Below are 23,733 nucleotides of genomic sequence, written 5' to 3'. Positions count from 1 at the left end.
AGTTACAAATACAAGTCCGTCTTTCTTTTGCAGCAGATATTTCCCTTGTCATTTTCCAATTTATTCTAATCTTCTGAACATTTTTGCTGCTTGACTTAAGTTAGTTGAAGAATTGAACAGCATGGCACATTTTGCACTATACAGTACAGGACAATGGTTAAAAGCGTTTTTCTGGAGTAAACACAATCTTTTTTTAAAAATTTTTTTTTATTGAGTTTTCAAATAATTACAGAAATAAAAGAAAATATATGAAAAAAAATGTATATACCCTTCCCCCCTCCCCTTAACCCCTCCCCCTAACACCCCTATAGAAAAAAGAAAGAAAAAAAAGAAAGAGTGCCTGGATATTGGAAGATCCCCACATGCTCCATGGAGTTCGTAATAACTTTAGTATATATATTTCTTTCCCCAAATAACCAATTATTTCATCTTCGGAGCACCTATCTATTTAATCCTGTCTTTTGTAAATAAGGGTGCCAAATTTTCAAAAATGTTTCATATTTATCTCTTAAATTATAAGTAATTTTTTCAAATGGAATACAGCTATAAATTTCCTTCTTCCAATGATCTATACTTAAATATGTATCCAATTTCCAAGTAACTGCAATCGCCTTTTTGGCTACTGCCAGTGCAATTTTTATAAATTCTTTCTGATATTTATTCAATTTGGGTTTCGGTTTTATCCCTTCAATATCGCCTAGTAAAAATAATATTGGATTATGTGGAAGTTGTGTTCCAATAATTTGTTCCAATAAAACTCTTAAATTTGTCCAAAAAGGTTGAATTTTAGAACAAGACCAAGTAGAATGTAAAAAAGTACCGATTTCTTGGTTACATCGGAAACACTGATCGGATAAATCTGGGTTTAATTTATTTATTTTTAGTAAACACGATCTTAACCTTAGGCACATTCTCCATAACCATTCAAAGCTCAAAGTAAATTTATTATTTAAATACGTGTACGTCACCGTATTCTACCCTGATTCATTACGAGATGCATTAGAATGGCCAAGATGACTCAGTCAATGATCTAATAGGAAGTACTTAAACTTTGCTCAGTTCCTTCCTTCTGATAACATCACTGGAATCAAAACTCTATGCATGTGCAATTATGCCCATTGATTATTGTGCTGTAATTAAATTTATCCACTCTCCGCTTCAGCAAAGTCAAGAGCATGGTTGACAAGGCCAGCACTGTCACAAAATTGATAGACTAAATGCCACTTTCAATGCTGTGCTCTTCTGTGAACCCTGTTAAATGGCTTTGTTAAAATCTTGCACATAGGAATTTAATAAAATTGCATTGATTAATGCACTAAAAATAAAACACAGGAAATTAACCATCCCTCTTACGAGGTCTCTCATTTTGCATAGAATCTAACTTTGTAAGAATTGTGTATTGATGGGCTTCGTAATTACACTGAGCTCCAGTCAGCTTTAAACAATAGCAGATATTGTGTGAAGTTGATCTGCAGTTTTTGGGGGATTAGTAAAATCTTAGAGATGTTGCACTGGGCTGTTAGTTGTGAATGGATTTCTCATTGATCAAACCATAGTAAATTTTACTATCAGAGTACATACAGCATATGTCACCACATACAACCCTGAGATTCATTTTCCTGTGGGCATACTCAGCAAACCTATAACAGGGTCAGCCAGAGTGCAGAAAACAACAGACTATGCAGATGCAAATATAAATAAATAGCAATAAATAATGAAAACATGAAACAACAAGATAAAGAGTCTTTAGATTGAGATTATTGGTTGTGGGAACATCTCAGTGGATAGGCAAGTGAGTGTAGATATTCCCTTTTGTTCAAAAGCCTGATGGTAGTAACTGTTTCTGAACCTGGTGGTGTGAGTCCTGAAGCACTTGTACCTTCTACCTGATGGCAGCAGTAAGAAAAGAGCATGGCCTGGGTGGTGAGGATCTTTGATGATGGATGCTGCTTTCCTATGACTGTGTTTCTTGTAGATGTGTTCAATGGTTGGGAGGACTTTACCTGGGCCAAATCCACTACCTTTTGTAGGATTTTCCATTCAAAGGCAGTGGTCTGTCCATACCAGGCCTTGATGCAGCCAGTCAATACACTCTCCAATATACATTTATAGAAGTTAGTCTAAGTTTTTGGTGACATGCCAAATCTGGGCAGACTCTTAAGGACTCTTAAGGAAGTGTTTTCTTTACAATTACACTTACATGCCGGGTCCAGGACAGGTCCTCTGAAATAGTAACACTTGGAAATTTAATGTTGCTAGTCTTCTCTACCTCTGATGCTCCAATGAGGACTGGCTCATGGACCTCTGGTTTCCCTCTCTTGAAGTCTACTTGAATATGGTGTTGGAGCTGTGCTTAGCCACACAGTCATAAATGTAAAACGAGTAGAGCAGGTGGCTAAGTACAAAGCCCTGTAGTGCTCATGGAGGAGCTGTCTTTGTCAATCCAAACTGATTGAGTCTACAAGTGAGGAAATCCGGAATCCAATTGCACAAGGTATTGAGGCCATGGTCTTGGAGTTTATTGATCAGTTTTGAGAGCATGTTGGTATTAAATTCTGAACTGTAATCAATAAAGAGCATCCTGATATAACTTTGCTGTCCAGATGTTACAGGGTTATGTGAAGAGCCAATGAGATGGCATCTGCTGTGGATCAGTCACTCCAGTAGGCAAATTGGAGTGGATCCAAGTCGCCTCTCAGGCAAATTGTGTTCATTGTGGGAAAATGTGTAATCCTCTACTTCGTTTCCAAGTGAGATAGATCTTGGCATTTTCTAAATTTCTCCTCAGAGAAGCAATTTGGTACAGTGCTTCATCACAGGCATCACCAAAGGTCAGTGGGCTAACACTCAGAAGCCTCAGGACTCACACCACCAGGTTCAGCAACAGTTATTAATCCTCAACCATCAGGCTCTTAATACAAAGGGAATAACTTCACTCAAAGCTGAAATGTTCCCACAACCTGTGAACTCACTCTCAAGGACTCTTTATCTTATGCTCTGATACTTGCTTATTTATTTATTATTATTATTATCATTATTATTATTATTTCTTTCTTTTTGTATATGCACAGTTTGTTGTCTTTTGCACACTGGTTGAACATCCAATTAGGTGTAGCTTTTCATCTTGTACAGTTTATGAATAGTTTGAAAACAATTTGTAGAAACACAAGATAGGCATGTCTGGCTTCAATGTCAAAAATCTTCCTAATAATTCCCATACCAAATTCCATAATCCTCAATCATTTGGTTCACAGAGCTAAAAGTCTTAAGGAGTTGTAACATATATTTTGCAATGTATAAATTATTAAAGCATTGTAAACAGTAGCAAATTTCTCGCAGAATGAATCTCAAAACAGCCAAGTTATTCTGTAGTTATTTCCTCGAAACGTTCTTTACATAACTTATAATTAATGGTCTGCAAAGGAAATTTGCATTATTTCACAACCTTCCCAATGGTTGTATATTGTTAAGGCATTTGAAATGTGCTTGTGGTTGGAATATAGGCAAATGCAGCAGAAATCTTGCAGTGGGGAATATACAGACAGAAAATCAGTGAAATAAATTATGATTTCTCTTTTCGATCATGTAAATTTGGAGAATACACTCAGTGGACACTTTATTAGATACCTGCTGTACGTAATAAAGTGACTACTGAGTGTATGTTTGCGATCTTTTGCTGCTGTCGCTCATCTGCTTCAAGGTTGAATGTGTTGTGCTTTCAGAAATGCTGTTGTTGCACATGGTTATTTGTGGTTATTTGAGTTGCTGCTGCCTTCCTGTCATCTTGAACAACTGGCCATTCTCCTCTGACCTCTCTCATAAACAAAGGCATTTTCGCACAAAAAGCTGCTGCTCACTGGATGTTTTTTTTGGGGGGGGGGGGGGTTTGCACTATTCTCTGTAAACTAGAGACCATTATGCATGAACATCCCAGGAGTTCAGTAGTTTCTGAGCTACACAAACCACCTTGTCTGGCACCTGCAATCATTCCACAGTCAAAGTCATTTCTTTCCCTTTCTAATGCTTGGTCTGAAAAACAACTGAACTTCTTGACCATGTCTACATGCTTTTATGCTTTGAGTTGCTGCCAGATGATTGGCTGATTAAATATTTGCCATTAACAAACTGGTGTAGAGGTGTATCTGATGAAGAGCGCACTGACTGTAGAACCTGGTGCTAGAAATCAGACAACTCCTCCATTCTTCAAATAGAGCCTGTGTTCTCTTCTGCAGATCTGAAACATCATTTCCAACCATGCACCCATCCAATCTGTTCTCTAGTGCAGATGTTAAAACACAACCATGAATCCTAAAGTGATATCTAATACTTCCTTTTCAACATCATAATCTCTTCATAGTTTTCACATTTCTTTTAAAATTGATCTTCTTTATTAGATTCTTCTTCAGCTGTCCTTCGAAATCCGATGACGACGTCCACTCCTTTAATGGTGAGATCTTTGATGACTATACAGTCCTGTCCTGGACCCACAAGCTCTATTGCAGGTGGGACATTGCAGGTAGTCGTGGTAGTGATAGCAATCATGGTTGCATTTCTCCTGGCTCTCTTCTGCTGTCTTCTGGTTGTTCTTTCCATCTATGCTGCCTAGAGATGGGATAGGATCTAATACATTTGTAAGGACAATAGGAAGATAAGTATCAAAAAAATTTCCAACTGAAGAGTTAACATGATATTTATGCCCAGCTCCCAACATAAGAATTAACTTTGAGCAGCAGCTTGTCATTTGCAATACCAGGGCTGGGAAATATTATTTAGCCTGCTTCTAAGCATCACAGTAGGTTTCTAATTTGAGCTGACAACCCCCCCCCTCCCCACACACACACACACACACACACACACACACACACACACACACACACACACACACACACACACACACACCACACACCACACAACACACAACACACACACACACAACACACAACACACAACACACACACACACACACACAGGTGACCAGAATATCAGGTAATCACAGACTGTCTGTGGTGCTGCTGGGTCTGTAGGACTATTACTGGTCCACGTGGTCTACTGTGCAGAAAGTTCAACCTCAGAATTGTAAATCTTTTATTGTGGCAGCTATGCCACAAAATATCCTGGACGATCTGAAGGGCTCATATGCTCCGTAATGACTCCTTAAAAGTCATGTTATGCAATACCACAAAAATTTGGTCCCTTTCTTCCCATTGTCCACATGACCATAACAAGGGCCAATTCCTAATGAGTATGTTTGTCCTTGACACAAAATTACTGTGCTATTGTAGTAGTAGATTTAAAATTTAAATTCTACAGAACAACTTGCAATTTCAATTTCCTTTAATATTCAACCAGAATTATTGTGGCTGAGGGCTATGTTCCACCTTTCTGCAGGCTGAGGTCAGATGGGTATTTTAGTTGTGAATAGTTAATCATTTTATTCCACTACATTTTGTCAATGAGGAACGCCTATGCACTTCAGTCTCAGAACAGTCCATTCATTACTGAACTTTTTATTGAGTAAGCAGTGGCATAATGTTTAGCACAACACTGTACATTGCCAACGACCCAGACTCAATCCTCACCATTGTCTGTAAGGAGCATATGTATTCTCCCCATGACCATGTGGGTTTCCTCTGTGTGCTCCAGTTTCCTCCCAATTGGGCTTTGTAAATTGTCTTCTGATTAGGCCAAGGTTAAATTGGGGCTTTTTGGGCAGAGCAGCTTGAAGGCTGGAAGGGTCTATTCCATAATGTAAACAAATATTACATTTTCAGAATATTAGCTACTTAGGAAAATCAGTGAGAAGATTGTTTGCATGCATTTTTGGGACAGAGGAGAATTAAGTACAGTCTTTGGAAAACAAAATTGATGACTTCGGAGCAAGTTTGCAGTACCAGAGGGACATCAGGGAATGCTGTGTACTTGGTTTCACAGAAACATGGCTCATACCTGCCATTTGGATGCTGTGCTGCAGCCTGATGGCTTCACCATTCTCTGCAAAGGCAGGACAACTCAGTCTTTTAAAGGCAGAGAAGGTGGAGTATGCTTTACGTTCAGCGTGATTCTGTCTCACTCCTGCTCAACCAACCTGGAACATCTAGCAATCTAGTGTCATCCATTTTATCTGCCGAGGGAGTTTCCCACCGTCATCCTGGTAGCAGTGCACATTACACCTCAGGCTAACACCAAGCAGGCTTTGAAGGAGCTGAGCACTGTAATCAGCAGTCATGAAACAGCCTACCCTGATGCCTTCCCTGTCATTATGGGAGTTTTCAACTAGTCGAGCTTGAAGAAGTCTCTGAACAACTGCCACCAACATATCTTCTGTGGAACTACTGGAGCCAACACACTTGACCACTCTCATTCCACCAACAAGAACACTGACTGTGCTGTCCCATGGCCACACTTTGGAAAGTTCGATCACCTGACTGCACTTCTATTCCTGGCATCTAGGCACAGACTGAAGACAGCAGCACTAGTGGTGAGGACCAAGTAGGAATTCTCAGGGGAGGTGGTGGAGTGCTTACACAATTTATTTGAGACAGTGGACTGGACAATATTCAGGGATTCATCTTCAAATCTGGATGAATATGCCACAGTTGTCACCAACCTCATCAAGGCCCGTCTGGATGAGTGTTTGTCTTTGAGAACATACCGGACATACCCAAACCTAAAGCCATGGATGAACATGGCATTCTAGACTGGTGATCCAGAACCACACAAAAACTCCAGGTATGACCCATGGGAGGTATGTTAAGGGTGAGAAAACAATTCCTATTGAAGATAGAGATGGAATCCGAGGCATATCAGCTCTGGTAGGGTTTGTAGGCCATTACTTCTTACAAAGTGAAACCCAATAGCATGAATGGCCAACGTCTTTCACTCCCAGATGAGCTCAACACCTTTTATGCATTCTTTGAAAGAGACAATAAAATTACACCTGTGCAAATCCCTACATCTTCTGGTAACCCTGTGATCTCTGTCTCAGAGGCTGATGTCAGAATATCTTTCAAGACATCAGGCCCTAATGAGAATGCATTGAAACCCTGTGCCAACCAATTGGTGGATTGGTCCAAGGGCATCTTAGATTTTAAAATTATTATGTATTGCAATGTATTGCTGCTGTAAAACAATAAATTTCACAACATACTATATGCCTGTGTTATTAATCCTGATTCTGATTCTGAAGTTCATACTCAACAATAATGAAAGAGCCTTTCTGTAATTTCTTCACAATCTCATACAATGGATCATAACCAATTCCAATCACATTGCTCCTTCCTTTCCCTTGATTTCAAATTTTTCTTCATATTTAACCAATTTCATCTAATTAACATGGAAAAGTAATGCTGTTGAGACTAGACAACCTCCAAATGTCAAATGCTAGGGGTGAATTACAGAATTATTCCTGTAGATAAGATGGCAAACCAGAGCGGAACTCAAATCCCCCAGGTTTCTAATTTTTCAAGTTGTCCCACAACAAGATGCAGCTAACAGGCCTGCTGTCAAGTGCTGCAGCAATCCATGCTCATTTATGATCTTGTATTCTCCCTGTGACCATATGCATTTCCTCCAGGTGATCTGGTTTCCTGCAGGTTGAATGGTGACTGTAAATTGCATCTAGTGCAAGTGGATGGTAGAATTGTGAAGCTGATGGAAAATGGGGAAAATAAAAATATCTGTAATTAGTGTAGTATTAGGATAAATGGGTGCTTAATGGTCAGTTCAGACCCATTGGGCTAAAGTGTTTGCTTCTGTATCCTGCAACTTCATGACTAATTACACTATACTGGTCTTTAGAAAACTTCTTTTATATTAAGAATTAATTATGAAGAGCAATAGAAGGCCAATCTCTGGCTTCCAAGCAAATTCTACTGAAAGCGATCAGTAAATATTATGGTATTCGTATCTTCCAAAAGCATATGTACCATCCTTTTATTGCAAATAGAAGACCCTCTGCAAGTTGAAATGAGGAGCAATTAATAAATTACCTTTACAAAATTACCGAAAACAGATGAGGAGAATAATCCCATGACCCTCCCCATCCAAAGTTTTGTCCTTTTGTGTATCAACCAAATGTTGTATGGCATGACTATAGATGATCAAAAGATTAGGAACAAAGTTTAGCTTCAAGGCAAATCAGTGATCAGAAACCTCATTATGCATTAACACTACCACCTCAAAGTGCATAGATCACAAATTTTTGCCCATTGTGTTTTTCCACTGAAGCCTTTCCCATTGCTTCAGTGAAGACATTACTGAAACTAATCCACATTCACCATCCTCAATTATTGAACAATGAGGCTATTCAAAAAATGTCCAATAATTGACAGCTATATATCAAAATCACCAAACAATCAAGTTATTAAAGAGCAAAACAGTGCAGTTGCTGGTAGTCTGATGTATCAACAGAACCTGAAAATGAACAGTAAATCTGTCCTAACAGTTTAAAGCAAGTCTTAAACTGGTATTAATGGAATGTTTGCATTACTACGTTGTCGTTCTTACATGGAGCAGTTCAAATCACATTCCAGGAGCTGCTAAAACCAGCAGCACAGGAGAATGACTGCAATTAATTGCCACTAATTTTAACTGGAAATTTAGTGAGATCATCATATTTAAACATTACATTTTCATGGTGTGGCAGGCATATTGCAACATAGTCCTCAGAAGCTTCTGTTTGGACAGAAGAAACACAAGAAAACTTGTGAATGTTGTTTGTGATCTGATGCCACGTCAGTCCAAATTTCACAGCAGATCTGCTAACAGTAGTCCATCTATTGATTGCACTGTTCAACAGTCTGTATCTAAAATAAAACAATGAATTCCAGCTGATCCACACACGTCCTCAGACCTCTAGTGCAATTGTAAGGTTTGTGCAAATGGTTCTGCCAAAATCTGTCAGTCTGAAGCTCGTGATGCTAATGAAATGTGGGTTTTTACTGTGAGTTTACAACAAACGCATGTCATCTTAAATTTTATCAGTCCCTTACCAGTCTTGAGATTATAATGGAGCTGGAATTGAATTGGCTAGTGTCATTGTATCCCTGTCTATAGATATTAATTTTTCATATATGTTTCCATTATTCATACCATGGCCAATCATGCATTCACCCCATTAAAGTACTCAACATCTGTGATTAATTACTTTTTTGTCCCTGTTGTCTCTTTCTGTTACTTTGTTTTATGCATTGTCATTTTATACAGTGTTTGTCAGAGTGAATATTTCACTTGAATGTCTAAGAGTATGTCACTAGCTTACAGGTGCTATTCATACCACTTACATACCCCAGTGTTTGGGGCAAATGAGCATCGCGTTGCCTTTCACCTCACAGAATGAAGTAGGTCTGAAGCTCACCATCAAGTGATGACACCACGAATCAGTGGCATGGTGATCAATATCTTTGATTTAGTTTCTTGCTAAACTAGTAAATCCAATTTTCTTGTATAAAGGAGTACTAAGGGAGAAATTGTCAAAAAATTAAATTAGCTTGTGGAAAATTGATGAGAAAATCCACAAAGAACAATATAGCAAAATGGAGGCAAAAATTATCTCAGTTATAGGAAGCAACCTGGTCAATGGGTGCAAAGCAATGTTGCAGGTGGGCTCACTACCATGTCGTGACTGTCAGTAAAGCCACTTTCAGATTCTTTAGATTGTTTCCAAAGAAACAAGACATACAGATCTCCAGAGAAAGGGGAGAAGCACGTCCCCAGTACGGCCCATGTCCCAATGGTTACCTTCATCAAGCTGTGAATAGACCCTGGATAAGCAAACACCAAGTGCTACCACATGTTGAGGTTCCATCTAACAAAAAGTATGTTGTAAAGGATGGATCATTCCATTTTGCTGCATGTTTATTTAGTGGAAATACTTCTGCGGAAGAACACTTTGACCACAAATTAATGAAACAGCGGACTGCCCAGAGTATTCTCATGACCCAACAGGAAAGAAGATGGTTGATCCTGTCAGATCATTCTCTAAGCAGGTTTAGGGAGCCAGTAGATGAGTGCATTATTATTAAAACTTTTAACCTAGCTCCAATATCTTGCTTGACTGTTGGTGGGAAGAGCTTCCTCACTCAGATCCTTCATGAACAATCTGAATCTACATCTCACCACATATTGTTACTAAGGATATTGATATCATCCATCTACCAGCAAAACGTCCATTTGCCAAAAAGATATAGAAAGGTGTGCCATGATCTTTGTTGAGGTCTGTTCTGAACAGGCATGTAACACAGAACTCCCCATTCTAGGGGTTAGTCCCAGGAACGCACATTGAGACAAACAGCAGTTGCTGCTGGAAGATTCTTAATTTGGTAAAAGATGCACTTTGATCTGCTGGTCTTCCAGTACATGGTGCTGTTCATGACCGAACGTTGCAGATTGCTGTGGTAAAAGGTCCTCTACTCTGTTGAATCATATAACCACGAGAGCTTTCAAACCATCATTTCAGAGCTATTCGAAAAAAAAGAGTCACTGGACTTAATTCAGTCTTCCAGTTGTTGGCCTACAGCCCTGCAGGTCACAGATTTTAAATACATATCCTAGCACTACAGAGGTATGATGAGAGTTTCTGACTCCATTGCATCCTCAAGTAATTACATCCAACTTCTTTTTTTCATTTCCCCTTTAATTCTTTTAACAATCACTTTAAACATGTGGTTTTTTGATCACTTTGCTCAGGGAAATAGATCCTTCCTACTTACTCAATTTAGGTATGTTGGAATTTTATACATCTTAGTTAAGTCTGGTTTTGATCTGCCTTCTTACAAAGAAAACAAAATGCTACTCTATCAAATCCTTCCTCATTGCTATAATTTTCTACACCTAGAAACATCTTCATAAATTTCTCTGGGTCTTTTGCAGTGTATTTGTACTTTCCTGTAATTTTATACCAGAGCTGTATGGATGAGGCTGTGGTCCAATTACTGTTATTTTCTAGTGACATCTCTTTATGTTTGTATTTTTTGCCTCAGCTAATAAAGGAAAACATCTCTAAGCTTTTTTTAACAACATTATCTACCTGGCCTGCTACCTTTAAGGATGTATGGACACTTAGTCTACAATCACCTAGCTCTCTCCTTCACACTTGGCAAAATCATCCTACTTAATATATTTTGTTGCACATCCCCAAATGTATTATCTCACATGTGCTTTGATTAAAGTCTGTCTGTCATTTTTCTGTACAACTGACCAACCACCTATATCTTCTTGAAGTCAAAATCCTTCATCCGCCTGGCAAACATAAGGCTAGGTTCCATACCACCTGCTGACTTCTTCATTATACTTCTCATATGAAGAAGGTTGGTGTGTATTATCCACATAAGTTTGCAGATCTCGGTACACGAAGACCAAGAAGCACGCCACTTTAACTGGGACACTGTGGAAATTCTGCCTCAGGCAAACATGAAGCAGGCACAAGAATTTGTTAAAAACGTGGTTCTCTTTTGATAACTCCATAAACAAACATAGCAAAATAAATGCCATCTACAAACCCTTAAGAGCCAAAGAAACATGAGCCAATAGAATTCAAAGCAACTGAAGGGGTAGCCAATCTGGACTGAGGCAAATGTAAGGGAGCCTATATAAATGTGAGCACTCCCATGGAAAAACACCCACAACTGTGCACTAAGAATGTCTCAACTGGTGATGAAATGTCTGCAAGCTAATTGCCAAGCTCGATGAACACCACAACGTTAAACACCTCAAACCAAGCTCCCAATACTCACCACCATCCTAAACATAAGTTCTATGTAGAAAATCCAGTGTCAAGGATCCTCTTGTCATGACACAGCTGGAACCTGTGCAAAACCCACTAACTGTTTGACCATAAAATTATATAGAGGAAATCTTGGTGACATGCATATATAATAGAAATATTGTACATTATTAGAGAGATCTGTCCTGCACTATAAATGATGGTATTTGAAGTTCTTGTATTATATAGAGTGGATTGCAGTGAAATGGAACACATCGGGACTACTGCATTTTGGCCCAATTTAGAGGCTAAACCAATTAGCCGAAGTTTCATGGAAATAATTAAAAAGGTATAAAAAAAACAAATAACAAATTGTGTATAATATTAAATACAGAACAAATGATAACACTACCAATATTACTACAGTACTATTAAACTGTGTATTAATTCCTAATAGTTTTCAATGGAGAAATTCACCTAGTGTACAGAATGAATAAAATCAGCACATGCACCTAGTGCAGATAATAGACTGCCTTCATACAATGATTGCATCCTCAAAATCTTCATTTTCACTATAACATTCAAGAATGATTGTCAATACCTTCAAATTCTCTGTAGTTCCTAACTTGTTGAAGTAGTAAAGTTGTTCACTCACAGCAGTTTCTAGAAGTTCCAAGCCTGAATGCTTGAAAACACAATGAACAGAACAGTTCTGAATTGTCGTACTGCTTATTTTTCACCAACTACCAGTGACAAAGATCACTGCTTTTTAAACACAAACACACGCTACTGCTGCTATTTAAAAACTGTTTGCTCTAAGCGCAGTGTAGGGTCTAACAGTCACACAAGTGCACACAACTGATGCTAGTTAGTCTACACACACTTGTGTGGCCAGTAGATGGTTCGGCAACAGTCTGCTGTCCTAATTAAGCAGCATGGTGTCCCAAATAAACAAAGGGAATCCTAATCGAGAATAATTTTCTCGATTAATTTTTATTCTTTGTGTTGTCACAAATGTAGCTGCCCCAATCAACCGATGCCCCAATTAACCGATAACCCAATTAAATAGAATCCACTGTATTTTAAAAAAATTATAAATGTATTTTTGGTAACTGTGGCATTCATAGTATCAAGAGGTCTTTCAGGAATTTGGGAGTATATCCCATTTGTGAGCACGTGTGTTTCTATTAATTAAAATGAATGGATAGGCATTTCTCTGTCTTATGAGAAAAAAACACATTGTCCTGAAACATCAAAGTTCTCAGCCTCCTACATATTATGATTAATCTGCTGTGTGGCCACAGCAATTTTTTTTATTTTGATCTTGAGCATATGCAGTATTTCACTCATCACTTGCTTTCAATTGCCCAGCCAGATTCAACACAGCACGCTAAAGTGCATTTAAATCCAAGGTTCACTACCTTCTTTAATAGTTTGTGCTTGAGAACCTGATGAAATGTTTTCTGCAAGTTCAGGTACATTACACCCACTGGCAAACTGTGTTCTAATTTTAGTTACCTCCTCAAAGAATATCAGTGGATTAGTGAGGTGTGAGCAATTGCTTCAGAATCTCTGGTTGCCTCTTTTGGTTTCTCTGCTCTTTGCAGGAATACTAAAATATCACGTAAACACAAAAGCAATTTTCCACAGTGGATGTTTGTTATTCAGTACCTGATGTGTTTTGTAAGTCTCCATTTAGAACAATCCTCAAGGTTATTTCCATACATCGAGTCGGGGAAATTTCTTAATCCTACCAGATCAAATGTAGCTGATTAACTCACAAAAGATGCAGCAACTTTTATTGTTTGACATCTATCCAAAGTAAGTTTGGCAGAGTGGTCCATCAAAGCTGCAAGATGCTGAGTTCAGTCCTGATGAATGGTGCAGCCTCCTGTACGTTCTCCCTGTGGCTGCATAGGCGTCATGGTTTCCTTCCACATCCCAAAGATGGACAGCTTGATAAGCAAATTGGCTGCTGTAAATGACCCCAGAATGGACAAGAGGGTCAGAGTGGAGTTGATGACCACATGAGAGAGAGAAGTTTGCAGTGAAATAAATGGGGGATTGAGATTAATGGGATTTCTCTAACAGTGGGCATAGACTCGATGGGCTGAATAACCTTTTTTTATGTAGTGAGGAATGTGAAAGACTTGTTGATCTTGAAATGAGCACTCTAAGTGTGCATGGCTTCCTCCCAACTAATCTGGTTGTCACACTGAACATTCAGTCAATGTTCATTCAAAACATGATGGCCATCAAACTCGGTAACTGATCTATGTTTCTTTTCATGTACAAATGCTGCTGAGATCTGGAACAAAATTCCTTCTGGACCCCTGAAAGCCACAAGAATAATTAAAATTCTGCATTGTTCTTCACCAGTTAACATTGGAGAATATCAATAAAAATCTACCTTACTTCACTTGGATGGATGCAGTGCAGTGATTAAGATACTTAACTCATAATATTGGATCCAAAATACAAGTTCCATCACAGTAGCTGGGGAATTTCAATGCAGTTTATTGATTAATTAAAATTCGATTAAAATCTAGAATTTAAAACCTGTGTTAAGTAATGGTGATAGTGAAGCTGCTGGGTTGTCATAAAAATAATATAATTCACTCTTCTCCTGCAGGCATAGAATCGTGCCATCTTTTCCCAGCTCTGAGCTATATGTGATTATACTACCACTGCATCATAGTCCTTTATTAACTACCCTCTAAAATCAGCTACTTAGTTCAAGAGCATTTAAATATTATCATTGCCAGTAACATACACATCCAGTGAATAAATCCTAAAATAAAAATTATAATTCCTGCATTATTTAGCACAACACGCCCTCACTCAATAAATAATTCCTGAGCATACACCTTCCGAGGTTTTTTTTTTCACCCTGGAGATAAACATGATATTTTTAGCATAAACAAAGGGAGCATCCAATTCTTTAGTAAACCTGAAACACAATCAGTGAAACTCCGCCTTCTGTTTTTATTTTTAAAGATAAATCAGACACGGACTTAGGTGAGCTTCACACTGTGGAAAAAATAAATTTGATATGACTTCTCTCTTTGTCCCCTTTCTTAGGTGTGAAATCCTTTTGAAGTGTCGTCACTGGTCTAATGTGGAAAATACAAAAGTCTCCCACAAAACATCAATGTGTTGAAAATCCTCATTTTGATTATTTATCCTATCTTATCAATCCAGAAAGCATCCACATTATATATAAAACATCTTTAATGTAAGATAAATGTAAAAAAACAGCAGACTTTGAACTGAGATTTTTACATTTTTCTCATTTTCAAATATTTATTTGACTCCTGTTCCCCTGCAATGGTACAGGGCTGGCATTTAAAGAGGAAAATAACACAAATAACTAGGAAGTTTTATTACACAAATTACTCACTGCTACAAATTATGGTTACATACTCTTATAGGGAAGACATAAACTAAAATGGGTTAGAAATGTTTATTATTTCACAAACTGACTTGTATAATCTTCTCTGATAGTTTAATAGAGCCATTGGTGTTATCATCTCATACTAATTAACAGAGGTAACTTTGTTGCAGGCACGTTGCTTGTTCGTATAGAAACATCCCTGACAGTAATTGTCTCCCACCATGGCAAATTTATATTTTATATACAATACAGTAATTCTAATTGTGTTACTCATTTGTGAGAAATTGTCTCAACTAACTGCTGACTGCTCCAACTCAGTGCTAGGCTAAATATGACAAAGGTGGAGAGAGGCCTGTGCTTTAAATAAAACTCTCAAGTCTATCTTTCAGTTCCATCATGAATGCAGCTCATTTAGGTACCTCCTCAATATCTCCATGGATGGAAGAAAGGTCCCCCAGACAAGTAGAAGTGGGAATCACTGTGGAATTCTCGTCATTTACGGATCTGATTTCTATGCAAAAGGCTTAATATTCCCATTCACTATTAAATTTAGAGGCAGGGCCAATGTAGCCCAACTAAGCAGCAAATTCTGCTGCATTTACCTGTCCTTTTTGATGCAGGAGGTGTTCAACCAGGCACAAATACCCCCTGGTTTTATTTCAATGAGGGAACCTCCCTGGTACAAAGACTCCATGGAGGTTCCCTCATTATAAAGTGATCAAGAGGCATTTTTGTATTTGATTTTATCCAATAAGTACAAACACTATGAAATTAGAATAAAATTGCTTTTTAAAAAACTATTTTTGTGAATAAAGTTGTACTTTGTCAATAAGTGTGAAGCATGCAGATTTACATTTTACTAGATTTTGCTTTCAGACTGCTGCATAGGATTTTCAAAGTGCTCATCTTGACATCTAACCTAAACCATTTATTTGTGAGATATGTTGGCCCACGATGATCTGATGGACTCATATAAATTTTAGTGCTGATGTGACTTTAAATGTGTATGCTTGGTTATTAATAGCCCAATCAAGAGAAAATTAGCAGATGCTGGAAAGCCAAGCAACACACACAAAATGCTGGTGGAACTCAGCAAGCCAGGCAGCATCTATGGAAAAAAGTACAGTCAACGTTTCAGGCTGAGACCCTTTGGCAGAACTAAATTGTTTATTAGCACTTTCAATTTGTTATGCTTTATATAGACTACAAGCTGATACATTTCAGTTTCTAATAACCAAAAGAGACTAATTTTGTTGAACACCTAAATCAAACTGAGCCAAAAATTACAGTTAGAAAATTAAAACCCTGCAAAGAATTCAGCCAAGGCGGAGAAAATGCTGACACCAAGACATGCATTTGAATCTGGATCTTTAATTTATATTTAGAATCACAAGATCAGGTCTGCTAATGCCTGCATATAACATCAGTGCCTCCACAGTCCATACATTTGTAAAGGGTAAATGTCAAGATCAATTTATGAGAGAAGACATTTTTCACAGGAGACAATTATTAGCATCAATGACATAAGACACTCTGCAATAAAGATAAGTTTGCAGTCTATGATAGTCTAACAAGGCTGAAATGGTACCTAAGAGAAGAATTTACAAAGTATTAATGAGAAGCTTCACAGATTCATCGAGGGAAGGAACATGGGTGTCCCATTAGCCGCATCCTACTAATCCCACCGTCTGGTTTAATCGTCAGCCTCACATGAGTTACAACATCTTGCATTTTGATGGAGAAGAAATGCTGCTGGTGTGGTTTCAGCTAAAATTGAAAGAGAAAGGATTATGAAAGGAAGGGGCATTCTTTCCAAGGGAAACTGATTAAACACTTTTGTGGAGATGAGGAAGAATAGGAAAATTTCTTTCACCATGTCACTCTCTACAAGTGGAAGGTGCTTCCACACAGAGTCAGTGAAATCACTACTTGGTCCTATATCTCTGCATAATCTCATTATCTTTTAATTTTATTATTATCCTTTACAAATTTACACCAATAAACCAAAATGGTTAGTTAAAATATTTTACTGTTGGAATAATTGAATGGCAATGTTTTGGTTTTACATAAATATAATGCTTTACATCATCAGCAATCAGAAGATTGGGGCTCAATGCCCACTACTCTCTGTCAGGAGTTTGCACCTTCTCCCCGTGACTACGTACATGGATTTCTTTGCAGTGCTCCAGTTTCCCCTCATCTTTCCCCACATTCCAAAAAGATGTGCAGTTAGGTTTAGTAAGTTGTGGACATGCTACGTAGGCCGGAACCATGGTGATATTTGCAGGCTGCCCCCAGCATATTCTTGGATGGTGTTGGTCATTTCACTGCGTGTCTTGATGTACATGTGACAAATAAAGCTAATCTTCCTTTATCAAGGGAATTAATGGTGTTGAGTCACATTTTAGGGAGAAATAAAATGAGAAATTATAATTGTAGGCTTGGAACATAGACTATTCCATGTACCATAGCTGGAGGCCATGCAGGTGCCCACGGCTACACCTTTGGTTTGGAGAAAGAGGGAGGAGCTGAAAGAGAAATTATTCAAGGGCAAGAAACAGTTCCACCAGATAGAGGAGGGAGGTTGGGGGGAACTAGATAGGTCTATAATCTACAAAGAAACAGAGAGCATCCTGGTGCGCAATGGAAGTATATGGGGATTGGAGGTCCTGAATAAAAATAAGGGCCAGGAAACTGAAAGTGATGGAGAGCATCCAAAGTATCCCAGATGGAGGTAGGAAGGGACTGAGCCAAGAGGGACAAAATGGAGTCGCGGTATGTGGACACGCACGCTGTAGGGCAACAGGCAGAAACAATGGGCTTTCTGGGACAATTATGTTTATGTGGATCTTGGGTGGGAGGTAGAAACTGGCAGTGCAGGGTATAGAGTATTTCCCTCCATAAATGCTGCCTGACATACTGATTTCCTCTAGCTTTTGCCAGCATCTGCAGTCTCTCTTGTCCCTGAGAAATTAGAAGAATATCTTAGAACAACAAATAAGGAAACAGACATTAAAACTCATTGGGAGTAAAAAAGCGGTAGACAGAGATGCTCAGAAATGAGTGGCAAGCAACAGCAATGTGGAAGTACATTGGTCTGCCCCTATCATCTTACATTGGATCATAATATACCGATTAATCAATAGAGAGCACAGATTGTGGAGGACAATCAAACATCTTCCTCCACAAACAATGTACAGACATAGTAGCAGGTATGTAATCAGTCTGTAAACCGATTCACAAACAGTTGAAGGCAACCTCGGGAAGTAGAAACTGGGCTCAGAAATGGCAGTATATATGAAAGAGAATTCTCTTCAGCAATCACATGCATAAAGTCCAGGAGCAGTGAACTACCACTTGAAACAGAAGTAATCCACATAGCAAACCTGAACCCCAAATAATTGACTGTAGCTGATGTTGTTAAAACTTGGCCTCCAGAAAGTGAACATGGCTTGTGGTCTGTGGTTTGCCATAGAATTTCTCAGTCTGTGCTGTCGGCATGAAACTGTAATGTTTAGAGGAGCTGTTAATCAAAAACAGACTTTAACAATTCCTGGCACATCTGAGCTGAGTCTTGCTCTTCAAGGAAAGTGAAAGGGCATAGCCAAGGGGGAACAAGTGCTAAAGTCATGTGAATTGAGCAGTTAGCGATTATATTTTAACAAAGGAACTAAATTCTTCCTTATTGATACTGATGTAGAATTAGCCAAACTGCTGACCCCAACAAAGTAAATTTATATTTTTCTAGCTCCCCCATCCACAATTATGGGAAGGAATGTTTACTTAAATATTAACCTGTTCCTTATATGAAACTAATCATTAACCACCTCAACTAACCAAATCAGCTTTACAGCCATGAGGAAGACATAAGTTTGTGAAAGCCCTTAAGTGCTTACATCAAGCAGAAATTTCCAAACAGAACAAACAACTGCAAAAACAATCTATTCTTATTCCTGAAAAAGATATATTTTACACAGTTTAAATAAATCAATAATGTTTTACCTCTATCAAGGATTTTCAATATGTAAATCAGTTAAAATTTTATAAGCTTCTGAAGAATTTCTACTTTTTGTAATATGTAAATAAACTTTGAATCTCATGATGAACCCATTAATGGGACATCAAAAACATTCCTACTAAGGATTAATGAAAGCAGGGCAGTGGACATTGTCTATATCGAGTTTAGTAAGCCACTTAACAAGATCCCCCATGGTGGCTCCTGTTCAGAGCAGAGAAATTTAGAACAGTACAGCATGGGACTCTGTTGTAGTGCCCTATTTCTCTATGACTCTAGAAACAGATTCTTTGGCCCACAATGTTGTGCTGAACTAATTAAATTAGTAACAAAATGCAACTAAGCTAATCTCTTCCGCCAATACGATGTCCATATCACTCCATTCTCTATGCATTCATATGCCTGACTAAGAGGCTAAATACCTCTATTATATTTGCCTCCACCACCACCTTTGTGAATGTATACCAGGCACTCAGTATTCCCTCTGTAAAAATCTTGCCCCACACATCTCCTTTGAACTTAACAAAAAAGATTCTGCAGATGCTGGAAATCTTGAAAAATGCACAAAAATTGCTGGAGGATGTCAGCAAGTCTATGGAGAGGAATAAACAGTTGATGAGTTGGGAGGGCTCTCAGCCCAAATCATCGACTGCTTATCCCCACCCACCGCGTCAACGTTACCTGACTTGTTGAGTTCCTCCAGCATTCTGTGAACTTACCTCCTCTCATCTGAAATACATGCCCTCTGGTATTAGACATTTAAACCTTGGGAAAAGGATACCAACTATCCACTCAATGCCTCTCATAATCTTATAAATGTATATTATATCTGCCTCAGTCTCTGCTGCCCCAGAGAAAACAACCCAATCCAGCCTCTCCTTATTAGCAAGTATATCCGCTCTAATCCAATCAGCATCCTTGTAAACCTCTTCTGCACCCAATATACAATATAAAAATATACAGGAAGCTAAAAATAAACAAATAATTAATTAAATATTTTTTAAATTCACATACATGGGGGTCTAGACCCAAAATTAAGGGGCCATACACAATGTGCAACAAGCTTCTTTGTTCAGAGCACCTTGGATTTAATGGGAAATCCAGCAGCAGAGAAGTCTTAGGTCCTTGTGCAGCCTAATCTGGATTGCTGTTAAATTAAGGTATCACACTAATTTCTTCTACGTAAATGGGTTTTGAGTCTTTCGAATATTCTGCCGCAAAATACAATGGAAACAATCTTTGAACAAGGTACATTCAGATAGATTCTTGATAAGGGTCCTATCACTGATCCCTGCAGTACACCACTGATCACAGTAGCCAATCAGTAAAGCAGCCTTCCACTTTATGCCAATTTATATTGCAATTAGCCTAAAAAATTCAACAAATTAATGAGGCAGGATTTTGCCCTCACAAAGCCCTCATCAACTCTTGCCTTTCAAAATGTATATAAATCTGATCCTTTAGGCATTTCTGCAATAATTTTTCTACCTCAGATGTACCACTCACTGGTCCTATAGTTACCTGGCTTATGCTAGCTATACTTCTTAAATAAAGGAGTATTAGCTCTCCTTCATGCTTCTACCACCTTACATGTGGCCAAAAAACACACTCTGGCTCCATCAGCAACCCAGCTATGGAGTCCTAGCACAGAAACAGGCCCTAGGGCCCATCAAGTCCATGCGGAACCATTTAATCTGCCTACTCCCATCAATCTGCACTGGGACCACAGCACTCCATACCCCTTCTATCCATGTACTTATTCAAACTTCTCTTCCCTTACTTCGCATAGCGTACTAGCATTTATCTCACCTGGCCCTGAGGGTTTATCCATTTTTATGCATTTCACATCTTCTAAAACATTCTCAATACTGACCTGTTCTAAATTATCCACAAACTTATTATCTTGGTGAAGTCAGCTGAGAAATATTCAGATAAGACCTCACCTGCATTCTCTGGCTCCTCACATACTTATTCAATGGCAGAACGTACCTGAGGGTCCAAGTGGCCTATTTATGCTCTTAAGTCAAATGCTTGAACATTTGAATACACCTGCATCGTACAGGTAACTTATTCCTAACTTCCAAGTTACACTGCAAAGGGGCAGGTCTGCATTACATTATTCATCAGCCCACTCTGGCTCTATGGTTCGTGTAGCCATTGATTAATGGAGCACAAATTACCCTACAACCAACAGGCTCCTGAACCAGCATGGAGAACTTCATTCACCACTACTCTGAGTTGATTCTGTGACCTCACTTTCAAAGACTCTTTACAGACTCCTGCTCTCAGTATTATTCTTATTCACAGTTTGTCTTCTTTCTATGTTTATGTAATTTTTTTCAAAAAGTTCTATTGTATTTCTCTTTTTTTTTGTAGATACCTGCAAGAAAATGAATCTCGTGATAGTAAAAGGTAACATGTTTGTATTTTGAACTTTGAACTTAAACAATTCAGCCTATTGTGCCTACTTCAGTTCCTTGAAAGGTTAGACTCAAATCCCACTCCTTCCAAATAGCCCTGAAATGTTCTGCTTTGATCATGAGCAAATACTAATTCATGTAGTCTTCACTCCTCCATGATCACCGATTTTGAGCACCCACATGGCTCTATAGTCTTAAGTACACATCATTCTGAAGCCGACTAATTGAAGTTTTCTCACCACGTACCTTAGTAATTGGCAGCAGTATTTTCCATTTCAAGCTCATGCAGCTTTTCCACTCTGTTTTGATGTTTTCTCTCTCCTCCGCTGGACTGATGGCACACCCTTCAATTAGGCAACTATCTGGGAAGTTACCTAGTGACAGAAAGCTTTTTCCTTAACAATGCCATTCAGGTCTACATCCAATAAGACAATTCTACTCATCTGAAGTTAGCTGTTGAAATATATTGGAATGAACTTTAACCCCCAGCTGGACGGGGTGGGGGGTGAGGTGTCGGAAGAATAAAATCCCCCCTCTGGCTCTAAAACCATTACAAATGCAACTCTGCCAAGGTGAATTGGAGGTCAGGGTACTGGTCCATTCAGAAACACAAGAGATTCCGCAGGTGCCAAAAATTTTGAGCAACACACACAAAATGGCTGACAGCCTAGCAGGTTAGGCAGCATCTATGGAGGAAAATGAACAGGTGACATTTCGGGCCAAAACCCTTCATCAACACTGGGAAGAAGGTGGCAGAAGCTAGAATAAATGGTTAGGGGAGAGGCACAAGCTGGCAGGCAATAGGTGAATCGAGGTGAGAGGGGAAGATAGGTGGATGGGGGGAGAGGGATGAAAGGGAATGATGTGAGAAACTAGGAGGTGATAGGTAGAAAAGATGAGGGAGGAAGAAACTGATAGGAGAGGACAGTAGACCACAAAATAAAGGAAAGGAGGTGAGGAACCAGAGGGAGGTGATGAGTACATTGTGAGGGTGAGAAGGGGAAGTGAAGGAGTGAGAGGGCCACCAGAATGAAGGAAAATGGGGAGGGGGCATGAAGCAAGGCAACCAGAGGGGAGTAGTTACCGGAAGTTAGTGGTTGCCTTTTCTCTCTCTACTATTCAGCGCCCTAAACAATCCTTCCAGGTGACATGGTGACCTGCAAGTTTGTCAGTGTTATTTCTTGCATCCAGCACTCCTGATATGGCTCCTCTTTATCAGTGCGACCATAAACAAATTGGGGGACATTTTGTCAAGCACCATTGCTCAGTTCCCTGCAACAGCCGGGATCTCCCAGTGGCTGCCCATTTCAAGTCCACTTCCCATTCCCACACTGAAAAGTCTATCCACAGCCTCCTCTTTTGCCGTGATGGAGCCCGACACAAGTTGGAGGAGGAACATCTCATATTCTGCCTGGGTCACCTCCAACCTAACTGCGACAACATCTATACGACTTCCAGTGTCAACTTCGCTCTGTTTCCCTTGCTTTTTTCAAACCACCCCCCTCCACTATTTTTGCCCATCTGGTCACCCTCTTACCTTTCTCAACCGGGTCCCTGCCCTCATGACCTGCCAGTCATCTCATTCTAGTTCCTTCCCCACTTTTATTCCATGGTCTACTGTTCACCTTCTTCAGCCCTTTGCCTATACCACCTATCATCTCTTAGCTTCTCACATCATTCCTTCTCATCCCCTACCCCAACCACTGACCTTCCCCCCTCACTTGGACTCATCTTCTATCTGCAAGCTTGTGCTTCTCCCACCCAACCCCACCTGCCACCACCACCTTTTTATTCTGGCTTCTGCCTCCTTCTTTTACAGCCTCGATGAACAGCCTTAGCCAAAACCTCGACTGTTCATTTACCTCCATAGATGCTGTTTGAGTTGTGGAGTTCCTCTAGCACTTTTTGTGTGTTGGTGATTTAACACTGTGGTCCAGTCTTCCTGAGAGTATGGAGACACAGAAGATGAAATCAGGAGCGAACCTCTGGAACCTCGTGAACTAGGATGAGTAGGGCTGTTTATTCCTACTCTTAACCAAACCTATAATGATTTCCCCAAGTCCCTACCGTCAGCCATTCAACATCCCACATTCTATTTCTTAACATTAGCCTGTGAAACCAGATCTTAAATTTGTGACATTTTAAATTTCATCAGAGTTTAATCTAGTTATGCATTTTAAAATATTAAAAATATGACCAGCTT

The 23,733-nt window shown here is 39.1% G+C and overlaps 1 protein-coding gene and 1 long non-coding RNA gene across 8 annotated transcripts in view; one reads left to right on the top strand and one right to left on the bottom strand.

The window, feature by feature from the left end:
* LOC140733468 (uncharacterized) overlaps nucleotides 1-23,733 on the top strand; it is a 37,757-nt gene that overhangs the window by 9,696 nt on the left and 4,328 nt on the right. The window contains exon 2 of the long non-coding RNA XR_012100292.1: nucleotides 21,487-21,522. This is a non-coding gene — a long non-coding RNA (uncharacterized lncRNA). The remainder of the gene's footprint in view (nucleotides 1-21,486; nucleotides 21,523-23,733) is intronic.
* The window catches only part of allc (allantoicase), a 41,914-nt gene continuing 34,627 nt past the window's right edge, over nucleotides 16,447-23,733 (bottom strand). For 6 of the 7 annotated variants that reach the window (XM_073056847.1, XM_073056849.1, XM_073056845.1 and 3 more), the window contains 2 exons: nucleotides 21,777-21,904; nucleotides 16,447-16,862 (listed from right to left, as the gene is read on the bottom strand). In XM_073056847.1, the coding sequence (XP_072912948.1) occupies nucleotides 16,728-16,862; nucleotides 21,777-21,904 (263 nt within the window). In that variant the 3' untranslated portion in view covers nucleotides 16,447-16,727. Of the gene's footprint in view, nucleotides 16,863-21,776; nucleotides 21,905-23,392; nucleotides 23,473-23,733 lie in introns of those variants that run through there. The other variant, XM_073056851.1, reaches the window with a different exon arrangement.

The sequence above is a fragment of the Hemitrygon akajei genome, chromosome 9 (assembly GCF_048418815.1).
Source record: "Hemitrygon akajei chromosome 9, sHemAka1.3, whole genome shotgun sequence".
Taxonomy (NCBI): domain Eukaryota; kingdom Metazoa; phylum Chordata; class Chondrichthyes; order Myliobatiformes; family Dasyatidae; genus Hemitrygon; species Hemitrygon akajei.
The sequence above is the reverse complement of the archived record's forward strand: the minus strand, read 5'-3'. Positions and strand labels throughout refer to the sequence as shown.